Consider the following 18,126-nt stretch of genomic DNA (forward strand, 5'->3'; position numbering starts at 1 on the left):
TTTTTAAAATTGAAATTTGTTTTGCTCTGAATGTTAGGCTACAGTGCTGTACTTGATATATTTTATTCTCAGTTTAAATATCAGCATGAGAATGGCACAAAGACATTGATTACTGTATATCATGTGTGACCACCTGGGTTGGATGGGGGATGGGAGGGGAGGGAAATCAAGGACGGACTATGCAAAGTAAACTGATACCTTGCACAATGCAGTCCTTTGAGTCCTCAGCAAATTACAGTAACAGGGCATATTTTCAGAAACCTCTAGCATATAATATATTCAATAACGTTCATGGTGAATGGACTTACTAATTTGCTCCTAGGGTGTTCGAGCATATCTGAGTTTGGAGGGAGAACTGGCAGCTGTAAGTAGGGAGTAGAATGCAAACTTCTCCCAAGCATCCTCTTGTGTTATTGGAGGCGAGGGAGTACCCTGGAATGGATGATTTTGTAGGATTAAAGCATTGTGACAGTTACCTCAAAACTACAAAGGATTTGTTCTTACTGCGATCAGCATTGACCAGTTGGAGTTTAATTGAATGATGTTGAAAGACGCTGGTGTGTTTTTGACTACAAGCGTTTGTAGGTTAATTTGCCTCTGTGGTTGGGAAAGTGCCATAACATAGAACTAGTGTGAATGGGTGATCAATGGTGGGTGTGGACTTGGTGGCTCGAAGGGGCCATTTCCTTGCTGTATTCTTTCAATCAATCAAGAGTACAGTGTTCCCGATGTTGGGGGAGTCCAGAACCAGGGGCCACAGTTTAAGAATAAGGGGTAAGCCATTTAGAACGGAGATGAGGAAACACTTTTTCACACGGAGAGTTGTGAGTCTGTAGAATTCTCTGCCTCAGAGGGCAGTGGAAGCCGGTTCACTGGATACTTTCATGAGAGAGCTTGATAGGGCTCTTAAAGATAGCGGACTCAGGGGATATGGGGAGAAGGCTGGAACGGGGTACTGATTGTGGATGATCAGCCATGATCACATTGAATGGCGGTGCTGGCTTGAAGGGCCAAATGGCCTACTCCTGCACCTGTTGTCTATTTAAAAACTCCCTGCTGTGCCCCCCCTCCTGATTTTAGCTTGTACGTTCTCCACTGCTAAATAGGGTGCAGATCAGTATACATAGAAACATATAAAATTGGTGCAGGAGTAGGCCATTCGGCCCTTCAAGCCAGCACCGCCATTCAATATGATCATGGCTGATCATCCCTTGATTCCCTAAACCCTAAGAGCCAAATCTAACTGAACACAATGTAATCATCTGATAATTTGCCAACAAGTTGATGAATTGTTTCTTTTTAGATTTATATAGATGTTATAAGAGCAAAACCTTGGGTCAACACCCAAGACGGCAATCTTTCTCAGTGCTGATTTGCAGATTTGGTATTTGTGTTCTGGAAGTTGTGGCTTATCCAAGATCTTCAAAAGTTGTAAAATTTGTTAAAAGCCACAATACACTCAGAGGTTTTATTTCATTTCTTTTCCACACTCACAGATATTATGCTTCTAAATGGAGGATATTGCAGTGGTGAAGAAAATGCCATTGCTTTTATATAATGTTATTTAATTTTGTCATTTTTATGAATTGATAGGAAAACTATTTTTAAAAATATGACATCAGTGACACTAGATAATAAATCTAGGCAGCAAGTCATGTGAAGGTGACAACATCATTGCTAGAATTATTGCAGGACGTTGGTGAGGCCGCACTTGGAGTATTGTGTTCAGATTTTGGTCATCGTGCTGTAGGCAGGATGTTAGAATGCAAAGAAGGTTTACAAACATGTTGCCAGGATTTGTGAGCCTAGGCTATAGGGAGAGGTTGGGCAGGCTAGGACTTTATTCCTTGTAGTGCAGAAGACTGATGGGTGATCTTACAGATAACACCAGGAGGGCAATAGATAAGGCATTGTCTTTTTCTTATGTAGGGGAATCAAGAACTAGAGGGCATAGGTTTGAGGTGAGAGGGGATAGATTTAATAGGAACCTGAGAAGCAAAATTTATACTCAAGAAGGTGGTGAGTATGTGGAACGAGCTGCCAGAGGAAGTAGTTGAAGCGATTACAATAACAACATTTAATAGACTACAGGGATAGAAGGGTTTAGAGGGTTATGGGCCAAACACGGGCAAATGGGTCTAGCAACAGTAAGATGGGCATCTTGGTTGGCTTGGACAAGTTGGGCTGAAGGGTCTGTTTCAGTGTTATATGACTGTAAAAAATGGTTAAATACTGTTTTTGTTTTTCTCTCTTTGAAAATAATCTGTCCTGCAGACCAAAGAAATTAACTCTAAAAGGTTACAAACCATACTGGTGCACATTCAAAGACACCTCCATTTCCTGCTACAAAAACAAAGATGAATCCCATGGACCCCCAGCTCATCAAATGAACTTGCGAGGTGAGGGCTACTTGTTAATGCTTCAAAATAAGACGGCTTGCAGTATCCATTGGCAACGGCTGAAAAGCTCTCCAGTAAGAGGAAGTGACACACAATAAGGCAGGACGACAAGTAATAAGGGCACTGAGCAATACAGACCCCGTGAGTCACAGCTGGTCGATGTTTCTGGAAATGAAATGAATGAACTTTAATACTTTCCACTTTATCGTTGGTTCCCCATGGAATATGGAGTAAATATCCAGTGTTTAGATTTATTATTGTTTTGCAAGCTATCCAAACAGATCAGAGAGACCATACATGGATACATTCAAGTCAAACTCAAATACAATAAAGAGAGCAAAGGGAAATATACAGTGCAGATTATAGTCCTCAGTATTGTCATGCACCAGTTCCAGAGACAAAGTGCAATGTCCTCAAGGGGTAGAAGTGAATCCAACAGTACCCTAGCTTATGGATGGACAGGTCAGAAACTTGATAACAGAGAGGAAGTAGCTGTTCCTGAGTCTGGTGGTGTGCACTTTCCAGCTTCTGTTTCTTCTGCTGGATGGGAGCAGGGAGAAGAAGGAATAACTGGGGTGGAAAAAGTCTTTGATTATGTTGGGTGCTTTCCCAATGCAGTGTAATAAATAATAATAATACATTTATTTGTATAGCACATTTAAAAACAACTCACGTTGACCAAAGTGCTTCACATCAGTGCAGGTACTAATTTGATACAACGTTAGACAGACCTAACAATACATACATAAGCTGTTTACTGCGCCCCCTCAGAGAGGCTCAAAAACGCTAGGGAGTAGAAATATGTTTTGAGTCGTGACTTAAAGGAGTCGATGGTGGGGGCAGTTCTGATGAGGAGCAGGATGCTGTTCCACAGTCTAGGTGCTGCAAACGGCAAAAGCGCGGTCACCCCTGAGCTTAAACCCAGACCGCGGGATAGTCAGTAGCCCCAAGTCGGCCGACCCGAGGGTCCTGGAGGTAGAATGGTGGGTTAGAAGATTTGATGTTGATTCTGTGCTGTACTGGGAGCCAGCAAAGAGAGGCCACGATCGGGGTGATGGGGTTCCTTTTACGGGTGCCCATCCGAAGTCTTGCTGCGGCGTTTTGGACCAATTGCAGACGGGACAGGGATGATTGGCTGATGACAGTGTAGAGGGAGTTGCAGTAGTCAAGGTGGGAGAAGTTGAATGGGGCCTAGGATGGAGCCTTGTGGAACCCCACAGAAAAGGCTAGCTGGGGAAGAGAAATAATTGTCTATGTTGGTAGAGAAACTCCTGTTTTTTAGGTAGGAAACGAACCAGCTCAGGGCATTGCCATCAACACCAGCCCCGTACCGGAGACGGTCAATTAGGATGGTATAGTCCATTGTATCAAACGCTGTGCTGAGGTCGAGAAGGAGCAGGATTGCACAGTCACTGGAGTCGATAGCGAGAAGGGGGTCGTTGTGTACCTTCAACAAGGCAGACTCTTTGCTGTGGTGGGCCCTGAAACCTGATTGGAAACTTTCCAGGATGGAAATTTGGTGTAGCTAAGGCATTAGTTTGTCTAGAATTACCTTTTCAAGGACTTTTAAGAGGAAAGGCAGTTTGGAAATAGGTCTGTAGTTACGGGTTAAGGTGGGGTCTAGGTTAGGTTTTTTCAGGAGGGACTGGACCACCGCGTGCTTGAAACAGGTTGGAACAGTGCCTGTGGCCAGAGAACTGTTGATGATAGAGAGGATGCTGGGACTGGCTATTGCGAAGACATCCTTCAGAAGGGCAATGGGAACAACATCAAGGGGGCAGGTTGCAAGTTTCATAGTGGAGACAAGCTTTACAAGGGAGGATAGACTAACGGGTGGGAAACAGTTTAATTTAGAAGAACAGACCAAAGTGACAGCTAGGTCACGGGTGGGAGGGGAAATATTCGTTCTAATGTTCTCAACTTTCCTGGTGAAAAATGTAGAGAATTCTTCGCACTTGGCAGATTCTTTGCACTTGGGACCCAGCTACTGGGGGCGGGACATTTGACAGAGGTAATAGTACTAAATAGGACCTTGGAATTTTGAGCGTTTTTGGAAATAAGGTTGGAAAAGTATTGTGTTCTCGCAGACTTTACTCCTTCCTGGTATTTGAGAAGATTGTTTCTCAGAAATTCGAAATAAATTTGAAGCTTATCACATTCATACTTCCGTTCTGATTTTCTGCACTCTCTTCTTAGGGCTCTGGTGGTGTCATTGAGCCAAGGCCAACCTTTAGGCTTAGGCTTTTTCATTTTAAGAGGAGCAACAGAATCCAGGATGGAAGAGCAAGTGGTATTGAATTAAAAAATGAGATCGTCAGTGTTGAGATGGGGGGAGAAGCCTCGATGGTGCAGATGTCAGGAGCAGCTATGAGAGCCTCAGAGAACTTACTGGCAATCAATGAGTTTATGTAGCGGGAGTAGTGAATAGGGAGATGAGATTTTGAGGGAGAGAAAGGCAGAGATGCATCAAATATAATTGCACTATGATCTGACAGACACGCATCAATAATTTCTATATTACAAATTGGGATACCGGACGGTAGCACCAGGTCGAGTGTATGGCCAAGCTTGTGAGTGGGTCTAGTGGTAAGTAGAGTCAGATTGAAGGACTCAACCAGGTGCATAAATTCACTCACTAGAGGCTTGGTAGGACAGCAGACATGAATGTTAAAATCACCAAGAATTAAGACTCACTCAAATTTGGGCAAAAGACTAGAGATAAGATCAGCAAATTGGGTGATAAAGTCCTTATGCATTTTTGGTGGGCGATATTCAAGAACAATTAAGAGCGGATAGACTAGACCTACTATAATTAGTTGCACTTTGAAACTGAAGAAATGATCAGCGTTCAGGAGGCGGCAGTTGAAATGATTCTTAAACACAGTGGCTAGGCCCCCACCGCGTCCGGAGAGCCTAGGCGAGCTGAAAATGTTACAGTTATCAGGACAGAGTTCCACGAGTGGAGCAAGCTCACCAGGATTAAGCCGGGTTTAGCTCCGCTTGTGAAGTGTAGCACTTGGTGTAGAGTCAATGGTGGGAAGTCCAGTCTGTGTGATGGACTGGGCTACATCTACAAATCTTTGCTATTTCTTATGGACTTGGGCAGAGCTATTCCCAAACCAAGCTGTGACACAACCCAACAGTGTGCTTTCTATGATGTAACTAGACGTTTGCAACAGTCATTGGAGACATGCCGAATTTCCTCAGTCTTCTCCAGAGGTCTCGTTGGTGTGTCCTCATGGCTGTCACATCAATGTAGTTGGTCCACAAAAGATCCGTGGTAATATTAACGCCCCACATCACAAGCAGAGCTAAGAGGAAGACATGTCTTCCCTCTGCCATCCTGTTGGTGGGGAAATCGATATGGTCAACAGCCACTCCAATTCTCCAGAATCAAATGCCGTTAAAATAGTGTATCATTATATTCCTTGATATAAAAAACAAAAAATGCAAGAAACATACTTTCAGATCTGTTGTAGACCTGAAACATTCATTTTGTTACTCATCACACAGATGTTGCTGGACATCCTAAATGTTGCCAGGATGTTCTGTTTTTGCTTCAGATTCCCAGCAACTTTCTTTTTTTTTTTTTAATTGGTTTTCATACTCCTTCATACCCCAGCCCAACAAAACCCTATCAATCCCAATCTTAAAACTTTCAGTTGACTTGCTATTTAGAGTACCTTTGTTGGAGAGAGTACAGATTCCTATTCTTCTACTGCAGTCTTTGCCACTTTAGCAAGGAGTGAGCTGTCCTGCAAATAGTTTTTCTCAAACTGTGTAGGCCTCTGGGTGGTTTCAGTCACCAACAGTTATAGTGAACCACATCTCTCTTTTCCAGCTCCCTCCCCCTCTCAATCTGTCTGAGGAAGGTTCCTGACCTGAAATATTGTCCCTGCTCTCCACAGGTACTGCACAACCGCTGAGTTCCTCCAGCACTTTGTGTTTTGAACTATAATGAATAAATCTCATACAGGGAAAACATTTCTTTGCTAACCCTGAGTCAAGAATCGTACATACAAAATCATCTTAGTCCATTGACCTTCTGTTCTTTCCCTTAAACCCATTAGAGCTGCTTGTTCCAACATCAACTAGAATTCCTGCAATTAAATCTGCTTTTCTGCTTCTCCCAACTTCACCTTTTGGAATGGTGTCACTTGTGTTTAACAGTTCTGTGAAATATTTGGAGTGGGAGGGATTGTTTCTATATCAACTGAACCAGTATTTGGCTATCAGTTTGCTTAAGTCAGGGCAGGGTGAACAGTCATCTAAATTATTTAGAGAGGAATTGCAAGAGGTTTTTTATACTCTGGTAGAACTCAATTTACTGCTCTGAATCAGATACTTAACCAGCCAATAATAATTTCAATATATGCAGTTGATTTTATTTTGAACTGATTTGATTTGTTACTAGAACATAGAACAGTATAGCACAGGAACAGGCCCTTCGGCCCACAATGTCTATGCCGAACATGATGCCAAGACCAATTCTTATCTGCCTGCACTTTGTCCAGATCCCACCGTTCCCTGCATATCCATGAGCCTATCTAAAAGTCTCTTAAACAACACTATTGAATGCCCCAACCACTGTCCCTGGCAGGGCATTCCAGGCACCTTCAACCATCTGTGCAAAAAAACTTGCCCCTCTCATCTCCTTCAAACTTTGCTCCTCTCACCTTAAATTTATGCCGTCTATTATAGAAAAAGCTATAAGTAATATGTTTGAAAAACTAGCCAGAATGACTGTTGAAGTGAATAAGTTCTGCTATAATTTTTCCGGAACAGGTTGTGAAGTCACCCCTGATGTAAACATATCTAGCCAAAAGTTCAATATCAAGTTGCTGATTCCAGTGGCAGAGGGGATGAATGAAATCTGGCTGCGTTGTGACAATGTAAGTATTAATCTTGAGTTTATTGACTTTTTGGAATCCAAATTAAACTTGCTGCTGTGAAGATTGTTTACATTGTATTAGCCTGGCTTATGTATGAGAAGTGAAAATACAAATTAACTCCAGTTCAAAAGGCAACATGCTTCTTGTTCCTTACTACATTCTGGCAGTATACTGTCTAAAGTTGCTGATTTTAATGTAATCTAGTTTTAAGATTTGTACCCTGTGTTCCTTTGTGATTGCTTTAGTTAGTAAAATAAATGTGATAAATGCTTACAATGTGTATCCTAATTTTTGTTACACTGATATGAATGTGACTGTTTTAAAGATTCATTCGAACCTTGAGCACACGAGACTAAAGCAAGGAATGATAATAGATCGTCTTTTCCTTGAATTGTTATTCTGTTGTTTTCTTTTGCCATTTTTTAAAGTAAAATATAATACAGGAAGAAGCATTGTCGCTGACAAAGATGAATTGCAAGTAGTGCATTTTGATGACCGTATGCGCCAGAACGGCGCACCGGCACATCTAAAAGGTTCAAAACAAAATTGATGTACAGCATTCAATACCATTGCATGAATCTTTCTGTGCGCACCAGCACCTTTTTCTCTACTAAAAAGGCACTGCTTGCAAGTGCCATTTTAAGAAAGAAATGTTGTAAATAGCCTGAGTGGGAAGCAGTGATAGAGTTACTACCTTATAGCACCAGGAAACCAGGGTTCGATCCTGACTACAGGTGCTGTTTGCATGGTGTTTGTGCGTTCTCCCTGTGACCGCTTAGGTTTTCTCCTGGTGCGCCGGTTTCCTCCCGCATTACAAAGATGTGCAGGTTTGTAGGTTAATTGGCCTCTGTAAATTGTCCCTAGTGAGTAGCATTGTACCTAGGATAGCGCTAGATAGACCAGAACTGCACACAATATTCCAAATGCACCCGAAACAAAGTCATAGAGTTATACAGTGCGACAACAAGCCCTTCAGCCCATCGTATCCATGGCGACCAAGATGCCTCAGCTAAATGAATCCCATTTGCCTGCATTTGGTTCATATCCCTCTTAACATTTCCTATCTATGTACTTGTCCAAATGTCTTATAAATGATGTTTTTATAGTATCTGCTTCAACTACCTTCTCTGGCAGCTCATTCCACATACCTACCACCTTCTGGGTGAAAAGTAGCCCCTCAGATTCTTATTACATTTTTCCCCTGACACCTTTAACATATGCTTCTTGATTCCCCTACCCTGGGTAAAAGATTGTGCATTTTGGTAGAGCTACTACCTCACAAGCCCAGAGACCCACATTCAATCCTGACCTCAGGTACATATTCTCCCTGTGACCGTGTGGGTTTCCTCCCACTTCTCAAAGACGTGCGGGGTTGTAGATTAATTGGCCTCCGTAAATTGCTCCTAGAGTGTAGAGGAATGGATTAAAAAGTGGGAATGTGGAATTCACATGGAAACAGTGTGAATGTGTGATCGATGGTCAGGCGTGGACTCGGGCTGAAGGTCCTGTTTCTGCTGTATCACTAAACAAAACTAAAAAAATCAGCCTGTCAATTCCCTCGTGATGTTATATACCTCCATAAAATCCCCCCCCCCCCCCAGCCTCCTGAGCTCCAAGGAATAAAGTCCAAGCCTGCCCAACTTCTCCCTACGGTCCAGGCCCTCAACTCCTAAAAAGCTGCATCACAACTCTGACCCCTATTCTCAATGCCCTGACTGATAAAAGCAAGCATATCATACAGTATGCATTCTTTACAACACTATTTAAGATGACTTTTATTATTTTTCTCAGGAGAAGCAGTACGCACAATGGATGGCAGCTTGCAGGTTAGCGTCAAAAGGCAAGACGATGGCCGATAGTTCGTACAGTCTGGAGGTGCAGAATATCTTGTCATTTCTGAAGATGCAACATTTAAATCCAGACCCCCAAGTTATTCCAGACCAGAACTCCACAGACATCAACCCTGAATGCCTTGTGTCCCCTCGCTATTTAAAGAAGTATAAAAACAAACAGGTATTCCTCCAATAAATCTTTTCTGCCATTTTATGATGGACTGACAATTCCATGTTTTTTGTAGTTATGATATGTATAGATGAATAAATATGAGTAATCTGGGAAATGTTAGTTGAGGGTTAAAAATAGCTTAGTGACTGTTAATACAATGCACCAAATGTTCTGGTAATTTTTTTTTAAATCAGAAGAAATATGGGGATAATGTCATTAAACTTGCACCTGAGATGATGATATGCATTGCAAACAGAGTATTACAGCAGAACATTTGTTGTGATGCGTAGCACGTCAGTAAAAATTAGTGGTTTCCAGTCTGTGTTCTGTATTAAAATAATTCACTTTGTTAATTCACTTTTATACATTTTAGCTAATAGGTACTTATCAATTCCACGGGCTTTGATTAATTTGCAGTCAAGAATGTGATATCTGTAAGGCTTGATGAAAACCTATTTTTCCCCTTACCCTCCACCCATGCTTGCTTCCAATATACTGAAGCTTTCATGCTGGTCACGGTAGAAATGTTGCGAATTCTCCAGATTCAGCAGAATCCTGTAATTGGAAGCCTTATTTCTTGGAGTTGTATTTCAAGGCAGTCCTTGAGTCATAAGACTTTATCCGCTCCTAAAATAAACAGGGCATAATTGTTGGTGCAGGATGTTGGCAAGTTCTTGAACCTTTTGTTTCCACTAAGTTTTTTCTTTATCTGAGCCTTGTACAGGAGATTTCAGTGTAAGGTCTTCCAGGAATAATTGCAAGATATCTATTGAATTATCAGAGAACAGCTTGCACAGCAAGATATCTTCATGATCTCCAAAACATCTAAAAGCACATCAATAAAATCCTTTTTGAAATGTTACTTTGTATGGGATGAAGGAGCCAGTTTAACAGTGTGGTTGCACAGTCAGCAGCAATCTCTTTCCATGCTGTTGGTGGAGGGATAATTATTGACCAGGACCTCGGAGAGAACGTTTATGCTCTTCAAAATATTCCCAACGGATATTATTTTAGCAAGCCATCAGGTTTTTGGTTTAATGTTAGATCTGAACTAAGCCATCTTTGATCACGCAGCACTCTCTGATGTATTGTGTGGCCGTCCATGTGAATTTTGTGCTGCTTTAAAGGGCATTGGTGAGGCCATATTTAGAATATTATGAGCAGTTTTGGGCCCCATATCTGAAGAAGGATGTGCTGGCGTTGGAAATGGTCCAGCAAAGGTTTACAGGAATGTTTTCCAGAGATGATTAGGTTAACGTATAAGGAACTTTTGAAGGCTCTGGGCCAGTACTCACTGAACTTTAGATGGATGAGAGGGTATCTCATGAAAACCTACTGAATCATGAAAGGCCTAGATAGTGTGGATGTGGAAAGGATGTTTCCAGTAATGGGAGAGTCAGGAAGCAGAGGGTGCAGCTTCAGAATAAAAGGACGTGCTTTGAAAATGGAGGTGAAGAGACATTTTAGCCAATCTGGATTTTATTGCCATAGACAACTGTGGTGGCTAAGACATTGGGTATTTTTAAAGCAGGGATTGATAGGTTCTTGATTAGATCGGGTATCAATGGTTACGGGGGGAAGGCAGGAGATTGGGTTTGAGAGGGGAAAATAGATCAGCCATGATTGAATGGTGGCGTAGACTCGATGGGCCTAATGGCCTAATTCTACTCCATAGTCATGGTCGAAATCACATAATCTGTTGACACTGAGTGTTACCACTGCTCTATATCTGACGGGTTAGATAATTGATGGTTCCCAATTGGTGACTTCTAAATGGCTGGAAATACTTATGTCTCAAAGATACTTAATTCCACAAGATTTCACGGGTTGAATGGATTGAAAAAAACATCCTTCAGCCAAGTGGAGGACGATCTTGTGTGCGTTTAGTTAATCAATTTGAAGTGTCCACAATCCATTTCTTCCTTGAACAGAGACCCAATATGTTTCCCTTTACTAACACACTCCTCCCCACTTGACAGAACTTGTCCTTGCCCTAAACAACTTATCTTTTGACTCCTGTTTAAGAAGGAACTGCAGATGCTGGAAAATCAAAGGTAGACAAAAATACTGGAGAAACTCAGCGGGTGAGGCAGCATCTATGGATGTGTCATGACCCGAAACGTCGCCAATTTCCTTCGCTCCATAGGTGCTGCCTCACCCGCAGAGTTTCTCTGGCATTTTTGTCTACCTTCTCTTTTGACTCCTAATACTTTTCAAGTTAAAGGTGTAGCCATGGGCACTCACCTGGGCCCCAGCTATGCCAATTTTTTTTTTCATTGGTTATGTTGAACTCCTTGTTCCAAGCGTACACCAGCACCATCCCCCAACTCTTTCTCCACTACATGGATGTATGTATCGTGACTGCCTCCTGCATCCATGCAGAACTCATTGATTTCATTAACTTTACCACTAACTGCCATTCTGCCCCCAACTTGGAGTATCTCTAATATCTCTCTGATATCTCTCTGATATCTCTCGGATATCTGTATATGTCTGTCTCTGTCTGTGTGTAGGTCTTTCCCTCTCACTCTCTTGGCATCACAGGAGACAGACTATCAACTAACATCGGCTACAAGATGAGGTTTTCCACTTCAGATCCATCCAGGATGTCCTCTTCAATAAATGTGAATCTCCCCTGCACTGTTATGGATGGATCCCTCACCCATGTCTGCTCTTGGTCCCACAGTTCTGCTTTCGCTCCCCCTCCCCCAGACAGAACAGCAGCAAAGCACAAGTTTGCCTGGCCCTCGCCTTTCACCCATTAGTTTCTGAATCCAACACATCATCCTCAGAGTTTTCCGCCCGCCTCAATGTGATCCCACCACCAGTCACATCTTCCTGTCCCCATTACCGTGGCGTTTTTTGCTCAAGATTCCAACATCTACAGTCTCTTGTGTCTCCAAAATCTGACTTCAATTTTCCCTATTGCACTTGCAGACTCACCATTTCTTTGGATAAAGGTTTGAAATTTGTATTTCACTAATTGTAGGAAAGAGACATTTTTAAATTAAATTATTACATTGATGCTGTTGTTCACCTTGTACTTTTGAGACATTAAACTTCATCTAAAACTACCCAGGATCGAGGCATGGACATGAATCGGAAAAATATATATTGCTAATTTAGCCAAAAAAATACGGAACATTTTAGTGGAATTACTTTCTGAATGAATCCCGGCTTCAGATTAGAATTCTTTATACTTGTTTCATTTATCAAGTTGAAGATGACAGAACAATCAAAACTCCACGGAAGAAGGGTCCAGATTTGAAACTCCTTCTGTCCATTCTCTCCAAGATGCTGCCTGACCACTGAGTTCCTCCAGCTTTTTTTAATCGAAACTCTACTATTGTCAGATTTGTCACATATGTGGAGAAATTTGCCATGAGATGTTTTCTCATGGCATCTTTCCCAATTAGCTTTTTTTTTACTATCTTGATAAATCCAACAGTATTGAATTATGTTTCGCCAGCTCCTTCTGCATTTAATGATTCCATCATCTGTTTAGTTTGGAACTAATTATTGAAACTGTTCATTGGCTTGTCAGACAAGCTTGATTGTTAATGCCCGTAGTGTGCTAGTAATAGGTCGTGTTCATAAGTTCATAACTGATAGGAGCCGAATTAGGCCATTCGGCCCATCAAGTTCATTCTTGGCTGATCTATCTCTCCCTCATAACCCCATTCTCGTGCCTTCTCCCCATAACCTGTGACACCCATACTAATCAAGAATCTATCTCTGCCTTAAAAAATATCTATTGACTTAGCCTCCACCGCCTTCTGTGGCAATGAATTCCACATGGTCATTATGCAAGTTTTAAAAGAATGTCAATGCCCTGGCAGTACATGACAAGAACCATCCCACATGTATTTCTCTTGAGGCCACCATCTACTTTAGAACATAAAACAATGCAGCAGCAAAACTACCTCTTCGTCCCACATTGTCTTTTGCCGAACATGAATACCCAAGGAATGGAGGGATATGGATTATGTGCAGGCAGGTACGAGTTGATCCCGGACCAACTCGTACCTGCCTGCACATAATCCATATCCCTCCATTCCTTGGGTATCCATGTGCCTATCCAAAAGTCTCTTAAATACCACTATCATATCTGCCTCTGCAGCTACCCCTAGCAGCATCTTTCAGATACTCACCACCCTCTCTGTGCAAAACAAAACTTGCCTCACACATCTCCTTTAAATTTTGCCCTTCTCACCATTCATAATGTTTGCTTAGAAACCTAGGTGAATGAATCAGAAATGTGTGTCCAGGTTTGTGGAGAAAATTTTAAGTTTCCGAAGATATTCTAAATCATAATTAAGAACAGGATTTTTCAAACTGGAGCAAACTGGGTTGAGAATTAGCTGATTAAAGCACAGGCTTACTATACAGCACAATTAGTTTCAGACTCTCAATAACTACCGGATTAAACACTGTGGAGAGATTAATAACTGCAGTTTCTTCTTATAACATGCAATAGAGTAGAATGCTCATTTATTTTTTTTACTCTCTTAAAGGTAAAAAATATGTTTTGATGTGCTGTCATTCCCTTGAAAAAATGGCTAATATAATATATATATATATATATAACCCAACTGGTGAAATGTTCCAAATGCAAGCAACTAGATGGAGAATTCCAGAAATGATTTTCTAGTTTGGCTCTGTATAAAAGTTCACTGCGCTGGCATTTTTGAACAGGGAAGAATGATTCGTGTTTCAAGGCTGTTTCTACTGTCCGCTTAACAATTTGTTTCCTGTTGGCTGAAGTCTTTTACTGTAGGGGTGGGGGGGGGAACGGGACATAGGGAGGAAAATTCTGCTTAACACTAAAACTACTGTGATATAATTTTAAATGAGCTTTTTCATTCAATAGCTTGAGTTGTTGCACTGCAGTGCTCGGGATGTCCCTTCAGAGCTTGCTCTGATATGTTTAAGTCCAGTGCTCAACAGTATGCAATTGTAAGCATTCTAGCCCCTATAAACATTTGTGATCAAATGTTTAAACCCAAGGGATGTTAGGAGGAACTTCTGGATGCTAAAGGGCCTGTCCCACTAACGCGACTTTTTCAGCAACTGTCTTCGACCTTCAAGCTCGAGGGCATTCGCCTGACAAACCTCGAGCTGGATCGACCGTCAGCACACACACACACACACACAAACATATCGCAAAGGCGGGGGCCAGGGAAAGCGGGGGAGCGCTGTCATACCCGCGATGAACAGGAAGGTAAAAGACGACTGGCACAGTGTACAGTAAGTCCTTTAGAGAGCAGGAAGGGAGGGGAAGAAGGGGGGAGATAGAGTAGAGACACTTTTAAGAAGCCAGACAATTTTAATAAAGTTTAACGGGCATTTAACATAACCTGTCGGTTTTCCTTGGTTCTGAAATCTCTAATGAGCCAATAAAAATGACCGGTTAGCAAAGGAGATTGCCTACGGCTACCTCGACTGCATATAACTACATAGCGACCCCACTACCATTGCACTATGAGTTCAAAAGAACCATGCCAACCAACTTTTATTCGCAGAAACATTTTCAGCACGCTGAAAATTTTTCCTCGACCAAACAGGCCGTGAGTATGCGGGAACTTCTCTCGAGCATGAAGGAGAGTAACAGTGACCTCCTAGGACCACGTGTCGACCATGCTGCGAGTTTGAGTCGAGCACAAACTCTTCTAAACTCGCAAATTAGGCCCCCACAGTGGGACAGGACCTTAAGTGTAACAGAGGTTTAAGCCAGTTCTACAAACGGCACTTGTCAATTTAAAATCATAGATTTTCATGTCGGTGAACACCGGGCATAACTGGGTACATGAGACAAGATAAGCAACGGGCTCGTTAAAGGCCTGTTTCCGTGCTGTATGATTCTGTGGCTCTGTTAGGTGAAACGTGGGCAAATAAGACTTGCTTAGATGGGGCATCTTGGTCAACATGGACGAGTTGGACAGAAGGGTCTGTTTCCGTGCTCTAGGACTCTCCATGACTCTAAATAGCTGAACTGGTTCAGGACAATTGTCTAATCCAATTTCCATGTTCATATTGGTCAGTGTCTAAATGAGCTTGAGGTCCCACAGCCCCTGTAAAGATGCGCAAAAGCAGTTCTGAATATGATAGGATGTGGTTGGGCCGCACAAGAAGAAGACCAAGGAAAAAAAATAGATAGAAGGAACTGCTGATACTGGAATCTTGAGTAGAACACAAACTGCTGGAGGAACTCAGCGGGTCAGGCAGCATCAGTGGAGGAAATGGACAGGCGACGTTTTGGGGGTTGGGACCGTTCTTCAGACTGATGGAGTAGAGGGGACAAAAATGGGGTTGAGACAAAGCATGGCAAGTGATGGGTGGATACAGGTGAGGGGGTGGGTAAAGTTGTAAAGAAGACAGTGTGTAAAATTGTACAGGTCTTGTAGAGTTTTGTGCATGCAGACACCTTTTCTCTGCAACTCCAGAGCATGTTTGGAATAAGTTGGGAAGATTAAGGGCGACATGGTGGCACAGCGGTAGAGTTGCTGCCTTACAACGCCAGAGACCCGGGTTCGATCATGACTATGGTTGCTTGGCTGCACCAGAGTTTGTACGTTCTCCCTGTGACTTGCATGGGTTTTCTCCAGGATCTCCAGTTGCCTCCCATGCTCTAAAGACAGATTTGTAGGTTATTTGACTTGGCATAATTGTAAATTGTCCCTCGCATGCGTAGGATAGTGTTAATGTGCAGGGATCGCTGGTCGGCTTGGTCTTGGTGGGCCAATGGGCCTGTTTCCGCGCTGTAACTCTAAACTAGGCTTAAAAAGTATGGATTGCCACAGTGTAAAACATTGGCAATTTGAGAGAGAATGAGAAAGAAATGGGAGTGGGGGAGAGGGATTGGTGAACTTTGCTGGGTGTTGGGCCCAGAGTTATAGAAGGCATGGTGGCCCCGCTTGGAACATTTCTACAATGCTCACTGCTGACACAAGAAATGGAGCCAGTTAAATTCAGCTCGTGTCACAGGAGTCAACGTTCAGCATTGCTGCAGTACACTGAAGGCTTTCATAAAATTTGAGGCAAAACTTACTGTTCAATATTTCCACATTTGTTCCAGTTTACAAAGTTTTCCTTTCTTGGTCCCGACAGAGCTCCTCCTGCTGTGAAAAAAAGACCATCAGTTGCTTTTCAGTTTACAACTCAGGGAGTTTTTGGACTATTGTGAAGATTAAAGTATCATTAAATATTATGTATGAGGGCTTTTCTTTAGCTTTTGTATTAGAAGTTTCAGAATAAGTTTGTCTGCATGTTGAACAGAAAATATTGCATTTTCAAGTCAAGAGTGTTTAATTGCCCTATGTACTGACAACATAACAATGACATTCCTACTTGCTGCAGCTTAACAAGCCCCGAGTTCCAAATTATTATTAGTGTCTTAAATTAGAGGCAAGGGATAGAAAACCACCAACCTTTTGTTTCTGTGCCTGCTATTTAATAGAACGTTGTCCCACTCTAAACAACCTGCATTTATATCGCACTTTTAACACTGCACCGCACAATGTTCCATCAAGCTTTGCAAAAACCTTACCCAACAAAATCTGACACCAAACTGCAGAGAGAGAGAGAGAGATTTCAAAAGCTGCCCTAAAGCATGGTTGTAGAGGTAGGTTTTAAGGAGCATCCTAAAGTGAAACAGCTCCTCAGGCAAAGTTTTCTGAAAGGCCTTCCATTTGAAGGGATTCAAAGTAACATTAGCAAATTTGCAGATGACGCAAAGCTGGGTGGCAGTGTGAAACATAGAAAATAGGTGCAGGAGTAGGCCATTCGGCCCTTCGAGCCTGCACCGCCATTCAATATGATCATGGCTGATCATCCAACTCAGTATCCCATCCCTGCCTTCTCTCCATACCCCCTGATCCCTTTAGCCACAAGGGCCACATCTAACTCCCTCTTAAATATAGCCAATGAACTGGCCTCAACTACCTTCTGTGGCAGAGAATTCCACAGATTCACCACTCTCTGTGTAAAAAATGATTTTCTCATCTCGGTCCTAAAAGACTTCCCTCTTATCTTTAAACTGTGACCCCTAGTTCTGGACTTCCCCAACATCGGGAATCATCTTCCTGCATCTAGCCTGTCCTGTAAGAATTTTGTAAATTTCTATAAGATCCCCCCTCAATCTTCTAAATTCTAGCGTGTACAAGCCGAGTCTATCCAGTCTTTCTTCATATGAAAGTCCTGCCATCCCAGGAATCAGTCTGGTGAACCTTCTCTGTACTCCCTCTATGGCAAGAATGTCTTTCCTCAGATTAGGAGACCAAAACTGTATGCAATACTCCAGGTGTGGTCTCACCAAGACCCTGAACAACTGCAGTAGAACCTCCCTGCTCTTATACTCAAATCCTTTTGCTATGATGAGGAGGATGCTATGTGAGGAGGATGCTATGTGAATGCAGGGTGACTTGGACAGGTTGGGGGAGTGGGCAGATGCATGGCAGATGAAGTTTAATGTGGATAAATGTGAGGTTATCCACTTTGGTAGCAAAAACAGGAAGGCAGATTACTATCTAAATGGCGTTTAGGGGGTCCTTGTACATCAGTCTATGAAAGTAAGCATGCAGGTACAGCAGGCAGTGAAGAAAGCGAATGGCATGTTGGCCTTTATAACAAGAAGAATCGAATATAGGAGCAAAGAGGTCCTTCTGCAGTTGTACAGAGCCCTTGTGAGACCATCCCTGGAGTATTGTGTGTAGTTTTGGTCCCCTAATTTGAGGAAGGACATTCTTGCTATTGAGGGAGTGCAGCGTAGCTTTACAAGGTTAATTCCTGGGATGGTGGGACTGTCATATGCTGAGAGAATGGAGCAGCTGGGC

At 42.4% G+C, this 18,126-nt stretch overlaps 1 protein-coding gene across 8 annotated transcripts in view; it reads left to right on the plus strand.

The window, feature by feature from the left end:
* Window positions 1–18,126, plus strand: part of fermt2 (FERM domain containing kindlin 2) — a 122,015-nt gene that overhangs the window by 89,603 nt on the left and 14,286 nt on the right. For all 8 annotated transcript variants that reach the window (XM_033027268.1, XM_033027272.1, XM_033027273.1 and 5 more), the window contains 3 exons: window positions 2,275–2,399; window positions 7,185–7,291; window positions 9,083–9,304. In XM_033027268.1, the coding sequence (XP_032883159.1) occupies window positions 2,275–2,399; window positions 7,185–7,291; window positions 9,083–9,304 (454 nt within the window). The remainder of the gene's footprint in view (window positions 1–2,274; window positions 2,400–7,184; window positions 7,292–9,082; window positions 9,305–18,126) is intronic.

This window comes from Amblyraja radiata, chromosome 9 (genome assembly GCF_010909765.2).
Source record: "Amblyraja radiata isolate CabotCenter1 chromosome 9, sAmbRad1.1.pri, whole genome shotgun sequence".
Taxonomy (NCBI): domain Eukaryota; kingdom Metazoa; phylum Chordata; class Chondrichthyes; order Rajiformes; family Rajidae; genus Amblyraja; species Amblyraja radiata.